Here is a 14460-nt window from a genome sequence, read left to right as displayed (position 1 = left end):
ATTTAAAACAGAATTAAATTATATGCTGTGAATCCTGGAACACAGTTGTTCCTATGAAATAAATATTGTTTTCATTCATTTTCATTTTTGAAAAGTCATTAAGAGGATTTAATTTATTCATGAATGTTTCCAATCTCTTTTTGAAGCAGATACCGTTCCATTAATGTCATATGTATTGTATCCAATGATCTGTACTTAATTGTACAACATCCTATGAGGGTTTTGTTTGTGTGTGTCTTCAATTTACTCACTCTGCACATAGGAATAAGTGGTTTGATTTTCTTAAAAGTGGAAAGCGGGGGGTGGGAGAGAGGGAGAGAGGAAGGGAGGCAGACCTAAATTTTAACTTGTTTTAAAGTCTTTACAAAAAGACAATGATGTGTGCATTATGCACCGTTAGCTTTGGTCGTGCACTGCAGATTTTTCTCTCTCTAACAAGCAGTGTTTCTTCTAAGGGCTTAGCACTTAGCAAATGAACCCTATAACCTGTATATTTAATAAAAGGAAGAAAAAATTAGCCCTTGTGGGAACATCATGTTTCAGATATAGGTTAATAATACTTGTAAATGTAGAAGCCTTTGAAGATCTCAATTCAACTGTGGGAAAACTTAAGTTGAGTAATTACTCTCAAGATGCTGCTGATGTGCTGTCAAGCAGAATTAACCCTATGACTAGGCCTATCTACACAGTCTGCTATAAGACAGCATTGTCCATATCGAGCTCTCAAACCAATTAACGGGCATGTTCCAATCAGATTTATATTGCCCGCTAACAATCAGTTGTACACATGGTCATGGCTGTCACAGCAGGACGCAAGGTCTGACCAGCAGGAGACCCGTTAAAGGATGTTATGTTGGCAGCAAAATGCATTTCCTCAGAAATCCTAAGGAGCAAGTACAATGTTGGATCCTTTTACGTTGCATCAGGGAGGGGATGTATTTTGGGAAGTTACAGTCCTTCTTTTTTCAAAAATAAATGACTGAAGCTCAAGAACTAATTGCAGATTTATTTTCTTCTTTTATTTTATAAGCTTGTACATGCAGATACGTGTAGAAGTATTTTACATGTACTCTCTGTATTTTATATAATTGGCATTGTAATCCCCTACCACAGATGTATGCTACACCAAACAAATATCAAATCAATCATGATATAAAAAATGAACATATTCACACTATTAGTTACAGTTAAAGCAATCAGAAATAATTCCCTTCTCCCTTGCTGCTCATTCTTCACCTTCCCCCACTGCTCACATTCTTTTATGTCTTAAATACAACTCTAAGGTGGTGAAAAGATGGAAGGGAAAAAAAACGTAACTTATCTTCCTAATTGGTACTTATAAAGTACCACCAAAAGCCCTGAACAAAGAAAGTATGTGCCTCCACCAATACCACCACCACCAACTGCCCAGGGCACCAGCCCATGCTCCTGTTCGGCAGTGTATTTCAGCTGGTATTTACACCCAGCAGGATAAAGTCCCCAGGTAAAGCCACTCAGTATTTTATTTACAATATACTCCTCAAACTGCAGTATATCTGTCTAGACTGTTCTCTCTTGCTCATCACTGTATCAGCAACACCTCACTACCTACACAGTCAGAGACAACATATGAATCCTACCCTCAGCATCTGTTTATCTGCACAATCAACATCTCGCTGCTTAAATTCTAGATACTTGGTATTAGTTGGTCAGACAAAGACCCTGGTTCTCAGCCTGCATGACTTGGCATGGATGTATGCCCTGCAACTTGCAGCATCAACAAACTGGCCCAGGGGCCAAGATGGCAGAGAGTACGTGGGGAGGAGGGTCACAAGGGTCACCAGGCACTGTAATGAGTACCAAAGCTCCAAACAGTCATAAATTACTGGACAACAAATCAGGAAACCGATACAGGGCGATAAATGAATAGAACTTTGTCTGGCCACAGCAGAATAGCTATGAAAGAAAACACAACATGGGAGGTAGTGCTAGAAGCCATCAGGAGGAGGAGGGTCACCTATATTATGGTCACCGTGTCACCTTGGGAAAACAATGCAAAATTTAGGACACGGTATTACAGAAATTGTTAGAGATCATAGAAAGGCACAGAAAAAAGAGAGGAAAGTAATGAAGCGTCTTTGGCATTGCAAATAAGCAGCAACTAGCAGATGTGAGAGAAGCACTCTGCAAGAACACAAAGTCATCTTGACTACCTGAAGGAATGACAAAGCTTCCAGCAATTTCAATGGAACCAGCACTTTTCCCATAGATCTTTCAGTATTTACCTCTTTTTCTTGACAGCATGCTAGACAAAGGTATCAAAAACTAATTGCATGTAGGTGTTAAAAATATGCAACTAAAAAATGGCCACTAAATAGGATAAAATTAAATGCTGAAAGTACATTCCAGATGGATGTTCTGCTATACACAAAAATATTCACTCTGGCTCCTTTATATTTTTAAAACTGCATTAACTAGAAGGGAAAACTTCTCTGTACATTGTTTGTTATCTTTGTACATACTCTGATATCCAGCCTAAGCATCCTACCGAAGAAGATGCACCTTACAGAGCCAGGCACTGACTTTACAAACTGTCTTTTATCATTTATCACACCAAGAGGGGGGAAAAAACCCAACAAACAGAGAAGACCTTTGTGCGTATTTTCTGTACTTTTGCTCCATAAGAGTACTCTCAAAGTCAGGGAATCGTTCATAAGTATCTTTGGGAAGGAATCTATATGCATAAAGAGAGCAAGATGATATTTATAAAGTGCTTTCCATTTCCCACTGTGAGACGACTCAAATAAATACACACAACTCGTGGCAGTACAAATGCCAAGTAGCTCGTCTACCAGCATACAATACAGAAGGAAATAGTGAGCTACTGGAAAGGTTTAGCTAAGGACAAGATGCCACAATACTTTTAAAGATCCCAGAAATAATTAAATCTAACACAAACAATAAAATATGTGTTGGTCACTTTATCTGTACTGCAAAGAGGCACAGGATTTTGACCTGTTCCTTTTAAAAGGCACCATAAACCAGATGTTCAGACTGCCAAGTACTGAGAAAGAGAGAGAAATGGAGTAATGATAATCACCACATATTCCTATAGTGTGAATTTTCAACTGCTGCCTTCCAAAGTTTGACTGAAGTGCAATTGTTCAGTGCCACATACCACAGCGTGACCAGACACACTACAGCTGAAGCTAACACAGATCTGCTGTTTGCCAGTGAAGTGGGCTTTTGGCAAGGAGAGGGGAAAGAGGACTTCCTGCAGAACCTCTACTGTTGTGTTACAACTGTGTTTTTCTTTTACCCTTCTTGATGAAGTCTGTATCAAGTTCATTCAGGTTTTGTTGAAGCCAAACATTGGGAACAGCCTTTGAAAGCTCCACAGCTCTCTCAGAAAGCACCTGATGAAACCTCTGCAGTTCTGATCCTTTCATTTTAACACTGAAGGAGTCACTGACTCCTCTTGGCTTTCTTACACTTTTGCATTGGCAGTTCATACCAGGTTGTTCCTTTGCAAGGTTTTGCTTCAAGGATGCTAAACAGAACATTAGTAGGGGCAGACATTCAAAATACTGCTCCTCTCTGAAAAGGACTTTGATTGAATAAAGATCTGTTGCAGTTGTAAAGATGATAGGTGCAGCTTTGGTACATCTTCATTTTCAAAGAACTTTATTCCATATTGGCATGGGCAGTTTGCTGAAGAGACAAGGATCTAGCAGGCTCCTGATGCAATCCAAGCCAACCAATGTCCTGGCCCAGGTGACTGAGCAGAATAAAATCATTCCTCTCTCTTTCCTGTTTGACCCCAATAGTACAGAAAATACCAAGTTGGAGTATGAGTGTTTTTTGGCTACAGAATTGCTAGCAAGCTAAAGAAGACCAGGACAGAAATGCTCGATTGTGAACATGTCTCTGGACACTGTGTTGGCCCATATCACGTTCATGCGAACCAGCGCTCTCCTAGACAGGACCTAGGCAAGCTGCAGGGGAGGCTCAGGCCAGGGACCATTCCCCACAAGCAGGACAAACCAGGACACTCTGCTTCAGAGAAGAGGAGTTTAGGCTAACAAACACAATCTATGTCTTGTCACTTGCCTTTAGGGCCAGAGAAGAGGCTTTTGTCCATTTTATTTACAAGTATGGACATAGCCCTTCTGAAAACGCAAACTGTTACTTGGAAGCAGTCACTGACCTTACTCATGAGCCCAAGATCCACATAACAAGGCAAGCTTCCAGAAAGAAAAACACAGCAGTATTCCAATGCAAAAATAACACCTGATGTAACTATCTAGGAATTTATGAGACCCTCATCATCAGGGAATTTGAGAAGCTCCCGAGCATTAAGAACCAAGTAGTTCCTCAGGCAGCAGAAGGAGCAAAGCTTGCTGCTGTGTTGTGGCCAGGGAACAGATCCTGTGGTGTCTAAGGCAGCAAAACTACTCACAGGTACTTCCCAGAGCTGGACATTCATAGTGCCTCTCTATCTTCCACCCTCATGTGGATTCTCTGTTATAATACAATAATATATATATTATTTACAATAATATTATCTGGTATAATCTAATAATATAGTTGAACTCTTGTTCAGGTCTCCCCTCAGAGAGGGCTTGAGTGTGGTCTCTCTCCCGATTTCATGAATGTTTTAAGAACTTAATATCTTTGGGGTTTAATAGCTACTCCCCTGCCAAATTTGGCTGAAATTGGCAAGTAGATTAAATGATATAGTTTTATTATCAGGAAAGGATTGACACACAGACAGCATGATGCTGTAAGCCTTACTTCCTTAGGAAGCCTGGTTAAAGATATATTTTTAATCGTTCTTTCCTAGACTACAGAAAAAAGATTGATTCACTGTTGGTAGATGCTGTGACAATTTCTGTTCTGCATATTGATGAAAAGCCAAATTCAAAAAGAGCATTTTAACATCATTTTAGTCGATGGGGAGTCTCTGGGTGAGTTCTGTCCAGAGTTTATTTTAATGTGAGCATTATAAACAGATAAATTTAGAAATCTACAGCTTCTACAGTCATAATCCATAACAATCCTCCCTACCTGATTTTTACTTCAGGTGCAGACATACGCATAGTAAAGCATAAGGTAGGTTAAGACTAGCTGAAAATTAGTTCTCCCAAGCAGGGTGACTGATGAACAGCCAACACAAAGCAGTGTGAATTTCAAACCGGGGAAATTACGTATCAGACTTAAAAGTTTACAAAGAATCCATTGAAATTTTACAGTGGAAATATCAATGATATTCTTTGCAAAATCAGTGGAAGTTGTCTAATCATATCTCTAGGATTATGGAAATCTTTGCATTTATTTCCTCTTATTTCTAAGTACTGTCAACAAGGATTTGCAATTCAGCTGTGCTCAGCAATAAGTAAATCAAAACAATTTCACGGGCTTGTCTAAATGAGACCTTGAAATATTTAAAATGTTACATTTCTAGTCCCCTGTTTCTTCTTTTTTGAATCCTAATGTGTTTCACCCCAGAAATCTACATCAATATTTGCCTTTTTGAAAGGATACTTGTTGAAATGTTCTCTGCCTAGCAAACTGTGAGATCCCCCATATTCCTGTACTTGTTTTCACTGCTGGAGATGGTATTACTCGGAGAACACAAGCAAAAGGAAATCTCAGGTTTGCTGTTGTATTGGCTCGTAGCTGGCAGTCTCATCCCACTTGCTCCTTGCGCACCCAGTGACCTTGGCCTGCAGTAATTCAGATAGTGCCTTACTAAGTTTGTGGGCAGCAACCAGCTCCGTACAATAGAGCTGATCTACTGAAAAACAAGACCAGGTGGCTTGTGGATCAAGGAAAAAAATGAGTTGAAGTGGTTTTTATTTTCCAAACTTGCTCTTGCTCTCCTAATCCTTAACATAAAAATCTTTTCAGACTTCATTGCTTATATGAGGGTAGTGAAATGAACATTCAGCACCAGCCAAGAAGCTGCCAGTTAAAGGATATTAAAAACTACCCATAAGCTGATTAGGAGTGCAGAATCATTTGCTATGACTGCAGCTCCTCTACGCCACACTCCAGTGAAAGGAGCCTTTCCCCGAGAGCCGTGCAGCATCTCCACCCAAGGGCAGAATTGTACTGTTCTTGCACCAAGGGCCTCTTGATGACCAGGAGGACAACGTCCTGTTCCAAACCACCACAGAAATCAGCGGTCAAGCACTAGGTCAAACTTCAGCGACGGTCTCATGCTACAGCTGTAATAACCATACACAGCTTAGCACATTTTCAGCATTCAGGTAGGATTAGATGTGGAATTGTCATTCAGGTACGTTTAGATGTGGAATTGTCATTCAGGTACGTTCAGATGTGGAAGATGCCATGGGCTGTATTCACAAAGCAACTTTACTGCAGGAACTGCAGTAAATACTGCATTTGGATTGATGTTCATCCTCAGAGGTGGATTAAACTTCCAGATTCTAGACGGTTCTGAGGAAGACAAGCACTGTCCTATTGTCATTTTTGGTGATCAGAGTGTATAACAATTTGTCATCCATCAGTGACACAGCAGACTCAAAACAGAGGCTAGTTTCAATGAAAAACTGAGTACACGAAAGGAAGTCAATGCTCAATGATAACAACTTTACTGATTTTTAACTCCACCAGCCTTTTCTAGAAACAAAAAACTGCAGAAGTTCTTGTAAGTTTTAAGATCCTCAAGCTGCTTGGAGCTACACAAGACCTATTAAAAATCTGAGTTTGGATGAGAACTGTTTGGTAATACTGCCTGCTGACCGATTCCTACACTGGCAAGAGCTAGCTTACTCCAAACAAATTTTATTAAACAGAAGGTGTTCATTTTGACACACAAAACTACAAGTTTTGTGAGAAAACTAAGAGTCAGTCAGGGCCGATGAAGTTGCTCAAGTAGTTCTATTAGATCTTATTAGAGACACTACAGCAGTTACTTCATATGGGCTCTCCTAGCCAGACAGCCAGTGCTGAATTTCATTTGGCCTGCTCAAAGGATATAAAGACTATTAAGAAAGCTTAAAGACCATTAATTAAGCACTCAGCACTGTGGCATGGGAATTCCTTGCATAGATCTAGCCTGGTGACTGAAATCCTTCCTTGTGTTGTGAAGACAAGAGGGATACAATGCTAATGGTACTGCAGTATTGCCCAGCCACGCTTTACTTTTCTCATGATTTGCTTTTGGATGTTTAAGAGATGTTGAGAAGACCTAACGCAGTTCAATGAAAATCAAATGAACACATGACATGAGTAAGGGTGTTGCTATTTCTCCTAGCGCATGTTCAGAAGAGCCAACACCATTACCATGAATTCCTTCCAGGAAGCAATAAAGGCAGCAGTGGGTGATTTATTAAGCCTTGGCAATTCATTCCTTGGCCCTAAAAATTGGAAACTGACTCAACAATAATATTTCTTTTTTTAAAAGGAAATCATTCTCCCAGGCTTCCCAGTTCCCATCTATACTACACCTTTCTCACACAGTCCTGCATATGGTAAAGGACACGACTGTGGTTTATTGAATATGGAATAGCTCCTCTCTTACGGCAATAGCGCGAGTTGTGGATTTCACTCAGGTCCATTCTAACCTCCCCTTGCCATGGCTGTGGACAGAATGGTATTTTTGCATAGTGTGCAAGAAAATGCCTTGAAAAATTAAAGTAGATGCAATCTTGCAAATACGCTTGGCCCTTCGAAAACACTGAGGATTCGAGTGGCGCAGGTGGCACTCTGTGAGCTGATACAGAAACACACAACCTTGCCACAGAGGCTGTCCACCCACTATAATTGTGGCTCACAAAAAACTAACACGAGCAGGTATATTTGATAAGCGTGAGGGTTTTTCTTTGGCTGATTAGTTTTCTATCAATCAGATCAATGTACTGCATCGAGACATGCTCCAGCCACACCAGCTGAGGTTTAGTGAAGGGGGAGCTATGAAAAAACACCCTCAAGAATGGTGCGGGGAGCAGGGCTGCTTCTTTTAGCATAAACCTGCAGCTAGATTAGAGTAAGTGTAACACAAAACCACATAAGGGCTGGCTTGCAGAAAAAGGAGGTCCTTGAGATGAGTTTATTGTCTCTCATTTATTGCTTTCTTTAGGCAGCTGTACTGGGATGTAGGAGACTGTCTGGTGTGAAAGTTCAGAAATGGAATAATTAGATTCAACGGCATGATTATGGATTTTATGTGTGAGGCACCTTTGATTGTGCAAAAAGTTAAAGCATGTTCTCTGTAAAGCTTGGGAGGTTTCTCATAACACTAGTACAAGTAGGAGATGAAGAGATGTTAAATTCCTAATTGTTTCTTTTATCTTTCCTGGGATAGAGACAGAGTTCTGTTTTAAAGACGTACCAAAACCCAGGTCTTTCATGCGGAGTGTAAAATTCATGTGTTCCCTGACCTCATGTGTCACATGGTAATGAAACAATGTAAATCAGAAATGTTAAAAGTTGAACTTTGTTAATATTACTGCTGAAGCTCCAGTCTCTTTCCCAGTTAAACTGACAGGTCCATAGTCCAAATATATATATTTACAGATTACAACGACATAAAGAAAAAAAATTAATGGACACCCAATGAGAAACAAATGGAAATGCAAGTTTCAGATGACTATCTGGAAATTAAAATAAAAAAACAAACCACATACCACAAAAAGAACTTGCATTTTACATGGGGCAATGGACTTTGTAGTGTACTACCACCTTACTCCTAAGAAAATACTTTGGTGATTTACACTCTGTGGGGAAAATTTAGTAAATAGCATACATTTTGCATTCTCTTATCTATGTTTGCTTCTCACTTTTTTAGCTGATGGGCTGAAGCAGTCACCAAGATACAGGAATGTATCTTCCCTAGTTGAGGAAGACATTATATACTAATATTTTGGGGTCAGTAAACAAAAGAAGATGGAATCCTATCGGCCTCTCCATTTGCTCCCACCCTTGCCAGCCACTTCAGAACAACTGGCTGAATTTGATGTAAACCCGAGGTGGCAAGAGCTCACAAAGCAACAAAAAGACTGGGGAGATTGGGCTAAGGCCAGTCCAGCCTTGGGACACAATCAGCAAGGTGTTTTTTTCAGGTGCCCACTGGCCTGGGATTTATTAAAAATAAAAAACAACTTCCCTCTTTCCCTCTCTCTCCTCCCATAAAATCCATGGGGAGTCTCAAAGAGAATCTGAAAACAGGAACATTTCCATATAGCTCATTTCACATAGAGAAATCCAACTCATTAACTCAAAAAAGTCAAGACTACACCAAAGCATACTGCGCACTTGAGATAATCACAGGTAAGTCTCATATTGCAGTTTTTTCCCATATTAAATGGATTGTGAAAGCAACTGGAAACTAGTTCCCATTCATTTATGTGAACTACTGCTGCCCAAATCTCACCCCACAAAAAACCCTACTCTTTCTCCAGCAGACGATAGAAAGGAAGCCAGTCTTGAAGGCAGAAGGTGAAATCCTGGCTCCATTGTATTCATTTGCCAAATCTGAATTGACTTCAACAGAGCCAGAATTTCCCCCATGAAGATTTATCCATAGTAAGCAGGGGAATGTCTAAATGGCACTGTAGAAAACCAGGTAATGGAGACTTTAGATCCCCATTTTGTACCCCCAAGCCAGGCACCACAGTAACACATGACATGAGAATATTGCCTTGGCTGAGTTCATAACCATCAGTTTTCCAATTCAAAAGATTCATGTTATCACTGAAGTTTATGTAGGTAATCCTCCTAACATAAGGAAGGAGGAATCAAACATAACAGAGATGAAGTGCTTCTTCCATCTTTACAGACAGTCTCTTGAGAACAACCGTCACTGCCACATCCAGTGATTCTGGAGCTACATCCATTTTATTTTCCTTTGTAACCTATTACAGACCCAGTTATCTCTATTATTAGCACTATCCTGACCATCCTGCTTCATGCTGCTGTAAAGGTACCTCTTCAAGTGAGAGGGACTGAGTCAGTGAACTGAGGGAAAAAACAAGCAAAAAATTAAATACTTCATCAGAATGGACCCAAGCAGCCAGAAATAAGAAAAAACACATAAACAACAGCTGAATCCATGCAGAACAATGCAGTGATTGAGAGAATCCAATCAGCACTGCTTCTAGCACCAAATTTAGGGCTGTAATTCCCACAGTACTTCTAAAGAGTGTTTTTCATGCAAGACGCGAAAGTTATTATTTCTTTCTTAATCCTTGCCTCAGTTCCTAACCCAGCTCTCCAAGTGTACTAATTGGGATGCATGAAAGTTCAATGAGTAATGTAATATGTAACTTTCCTGGGTTTTGTTTTCTTAACTGCTTGAATTCTAAAAAAGCATCTACTTTTTTCTCCATTATCAGATACACTGCTGTAGCACAGATGCAGCATCGCTGCCCGGGATCCAGATCTTAAAGCTACCTGTGAGTAATGCTAACAGCCAAATTCATATCTATAGTGCAGTGAAAGACTGTATTACAATTACTTGGCATGGCTGTATAAGAAGAAGAAGAGGAAAAAAATAATTACTACTTTTTACAGTCAATTACCTATTTTACCAGAATGTTATCTTACTATCTTATTTATTTACTAAAATTTTTTATCTTTACTATAAGACTAATTTTACTATAGGATTATTATTTACATCGCTTCTCATGTATCCCTTGTCAATTTGAACGACTTAAATGATCTTACACAATTACGTAAGTACTGGAATATACACAAGATTACAGGAACACAGCACATAAACTAAGAGACAGAAATCTCAAAACTATATTTAGCATACTCACTTGAATAAAGGAGTCCCACAAACAACACATTTGTATATTCCTTGAGCTTTATGATGTGTGTACTCCCCCTCAAAGGCGCTGGGAAAACAACAACACTACATTTTAAAAATAAATAAAGGAATTTGCTTTTTTAAAAATTATTAAATTAGCTAAGACTTTAGAAAAATGTTACAGAAAAACCCCACGATTTAGAAGTTGGCAGTTGTTTTTTATTAAAGGCAGCAAATAAAGCAGGAACAGGGAAAGGGGAATGTCCTCATTAGTGTGCCTCAGGTGTTATGTATCATGCAAGAGGAAGCAAATTGTCCCACAGTTCAAAGGACAGAACAACAGCAACAACAAAATGGGAAAAACTGGAATCTTCCCCTATTTGGCAAGTGAAACGTTAAGTTTCTGTGAACATGGATCGTTTGACATGTAGCTCCACCTGAAGCACTTCTCTAGGTCTGTGTCAGGACGTGTGTCAGTGTGGGCCGAGCTGCTGAGGCGGAGGTGCGGAGCGCCTGGGTGCCCACCGCCTGGGGCCGTGGTGCTGGGTCGGGCCGCGACGGGCTGCCGGGGCAACAGAGGCATTGTAGCTGAAAATGAAATAATTGGTCCACGATTTCAGGCTGTGTGCGCCTTATATTTTTAGTTGAAAAGCAATATTACAGCTTTAAGGGAATATTTTTCTAAGTTAACAATCTAAAAGGCTAGGAGGTCATTCATCTAATAGGAATCAGCTGCGCTAGCCCAACAAAAAGCCTATGTGCTCGGCAGCTTGTTTTTATTATCCTTTCACCCTTTTTATGAGGTTCAATTTTTTTTTATAAACAGGATTTTTAAGAATGACCTAATCTCCGATTGTTTGTGTGCATTAAATCATGTTGTTGGTCCCGTACACAAGAGCGAGGAGGGCCGGGGGGAGGAGGCAGGCCCCCCGGCAGAGGCTAGCGTCCCCCTACCCCCTCGGGGGCTGCGGGAGGATGACAGGGGCTGGGGTGGAGAGGGGACCGTCCACCCCCTCCACAAATTCAGGCACCGGTACGCCTGTCAGGAGGAGTGCTGCCGATCAGCCGGGACCCCACGTGCGGTGGAGAGCCCTTTCAGGTCATGAATGAAAACAAGCAGTTACATCATTAGTATGTTTGGAGCAGAGGTAAAGCCAGGGCCTCACGCCAAGCTCAGTGGTATAAATTAGACAACAAAAAATGGCTAGGCCTTGGCAAGTTACCTTCATGCTGGAATCAGCTGAGAGAGAGACTTTATTCACTAAAAACAGTCTTGGAAGCGAGTCCTATTTTTTTTCTTCCCCTCCAGGACTTGGGGCTGGCTTCCAGCGACTAAAGCCACGTGAGGGCAGTTATTGAAAATTTTTGACATTCCAACCACAAATGAGCCAATAAATACTTTCTCCACATGTGCTTCAAAAAGAAATTGGAGTGGGGTGGAAAAGAACTAAATTATGCTACCTCCTTTCTGCAGCCAAAACGTCTATACTTACAATGGCCACCTTCAAAACTCCAGCCTCCTGGCATGGGGCCATTTCCCTCGTGGTTCTGCTTACTGCGATGTCTTCCAAAAAAAAGTGCACCTAAACCGCTATTACTTCCACACATTTTGTAGTAAACTAAAAACAGACTCTAAACATGAGCCCGATGACTTTATAAGACAAGCAGTGTTCATTAAAAGAAAAAGTCACACAAGACTCCTGGCCTCGGCCCCCGTGCTGCAGATGCTTGTCATTGCAGTGGCATTAATTTGTAGGGGTTAGTAAACAAGTGCAGAAATCCTGGGGGGAAAAAAAGCATAACTTGGTAGGGAAGGTGAGGAAGCACCAGTAAGAGGAGGGGGAGAAAAGAAAGATGCCTGTGTTTCGAGGATGGCGTTTCCTTCGTCCTGCCTTACCTTTCCGTCCCCTTCTCCTGAGTGACATGGTACTGCAAGGGTGTCAGCCGCTTCCTCAGCTCCTCCTGGGAAAAGACCACCTTACAGTCCTTTTTATCCCTACATGACCCTGCAAAGGGGAGGATATGGGAGAAGGAACCTTTTTAGCTTAAATCCTGAATAATTGCTTTGGCAGACAGCCACAGCATAGCTTCTGCATTCACTTGTCAATGACCAGACCGGTCCCTAATGCATGAAGAATGGCTCAGCTGAACTGCAGCTGATTATTTCTTCAAATCCAAGTCAAAAAAAGAATTTTGCTTGAGAGCCAGGTGATTCCACTGGAGCAGTGACAATGTGCTACAGCCAAAGCCCTTCGGTGTGTTATACGCTATAAACTGTTGCGCATACAATCATTCACAAGACAGTAACATTTTTCCAACCATTAAAAAAAAGATCTGAAAAAAAACCCCTACAGCTGAAATGTTCTTTACAAGACATCTATATTGGAGACGTACGGTAAAGGGCATATGATGTTCAGCCACAATATCCAACAATTTCATCACCCTTTAAAGTAGCTGGAAAACAATTCTAAATCTTTAGATTCCAATAAGGTCGATTTAACTTCTAGTCGCATCCTCATCCTTTTACTTTGTAACATTAACCATTGTATTTTTTCACTGTGGAAGCACTAGAATAGGAGCCCTGAGGAGCAAGTCATTTCTTTACGCACAAAGCTGTGCAAGGTTCAACAACTGACTTGTAAAAATTAGAGTTGCTATTGAAATTACCCTCCTTTGAAAATCTCGTCTTGTGTTTTGCTTAGTTCACACTGAAAATCCAAGCAGTATATAAGGATTATTGTAAAAAAAACATTTGTATAGTGCAGAAATTCACATCACATCAGGAAAGAAAAAATAACAATAAGGTTGCTTTTGAGAACGAAAGCTCCCAAAGTAGTAACAGATATTGCCAAATATTCAAATAACTTTGATAATTGCTTGTAAAAATTAGCTGACAAAATACGGCATGGAAAAAGCACTCTAATTATGACAGTAATTCAAATATGGTAAAATTAGAAATAAACAGTCCCGACAAAAATATTTTTTGCTAGTAATACACTCATAAAAAGACCAATTGTGTTCCCAAAGTAGAGGGAACAGAGCTACCCATCTGTATGTCATTTAGTACAGGAGAGGCAATGGCAGGTTTAAATTACATGGTATTGGATTGCAATTTCCTAACATTGGATGCTTTTCTGCTTTTTTACCTTGAGTCATTACTAAGGAGTGTTCATAAAAAGTAGCTTAAAGCACAGATGCTTGCAAATCATTTAAGAAAAGATGTTTCTTTCTTCCTCCCCCTCTTCTTTTCTCATTTTTTTAATGTGTGGGGGTGGGTGAATAGGGGAAAGAGAAAAAGAATAATGCTGTTGGTCACTACCGACTAACCCTAGGAAGTATTTTCAGGAAGAAAAAAGTAAAATTGAAAACATCTGATGGAAGTAAATAGTGCAAACATAAAAAGCTTTACTAGTGAAAGAACGGTATTGAAAAGCGACTTCATTTCATAGATTAGAAATTACTTTTGATCTAAACATTCTTAAAAACAGATTGTTTTCCACTCTGAGCCATCTCATTAGCTGTGCTGCAGAGCCTTCGTTTTAATGGCAAGCTTTGAAAGAGCGCTGCTGTATGCCTTTGTTAGCTTCAATCTTATTTGGGAGAGGGATAAAGATTTCATTCCAAGTCTCTTTGTTTGTCTTTCAAGAACCACTAAAGCAGTATTCACACAAATTTCGCAGGAATGTGCCCTGTGCCATAGCTTA

The 14460-nt window shown here is 40.2% G+C and overlaps 1 protein-coding gene across 1 annotated transcript in view; it reads right to left on the bottom strand.

Moving 5' to 3' along the window:
* Window positions 1-14460, bottom strand: part of MSRB3 (methionine sulfoxide reductase B3) — an 85518-nt gene that overhangs the window by 39794 nt on the left and 31264 nt on the right. The window contains 2 exon segments of the mRNA XM_068401067.1: window positions 10767-10844; window positions 12654-12762. Of these exon segments, the coding sequence (XP_068257168.1) occupies window positions 10767-10844; window positions 12654-12762 (187 nt within the window).

This window comes from Nyctibius grandis, chromosome 5, assembly GCF_013368605.1.
Source record: "Nyctibius grandis isolate bNycGra1 chromosome 5, bNycGra1.pri, whole genome shotgun sequence".
NCBI classification, from domain to species: domain Eukaryota; kingdom Metazoa; phylum Chordata; class Aves; order Nyctibiiformes; family Nyctibiidae; genus Nyctibius; species Nyctibius grandis.
The sequence above is the reverse complement of the archived record's forward strand: the minus strand, read 5'-3'. Positions and strand labels throughout refer to the sequence as shown.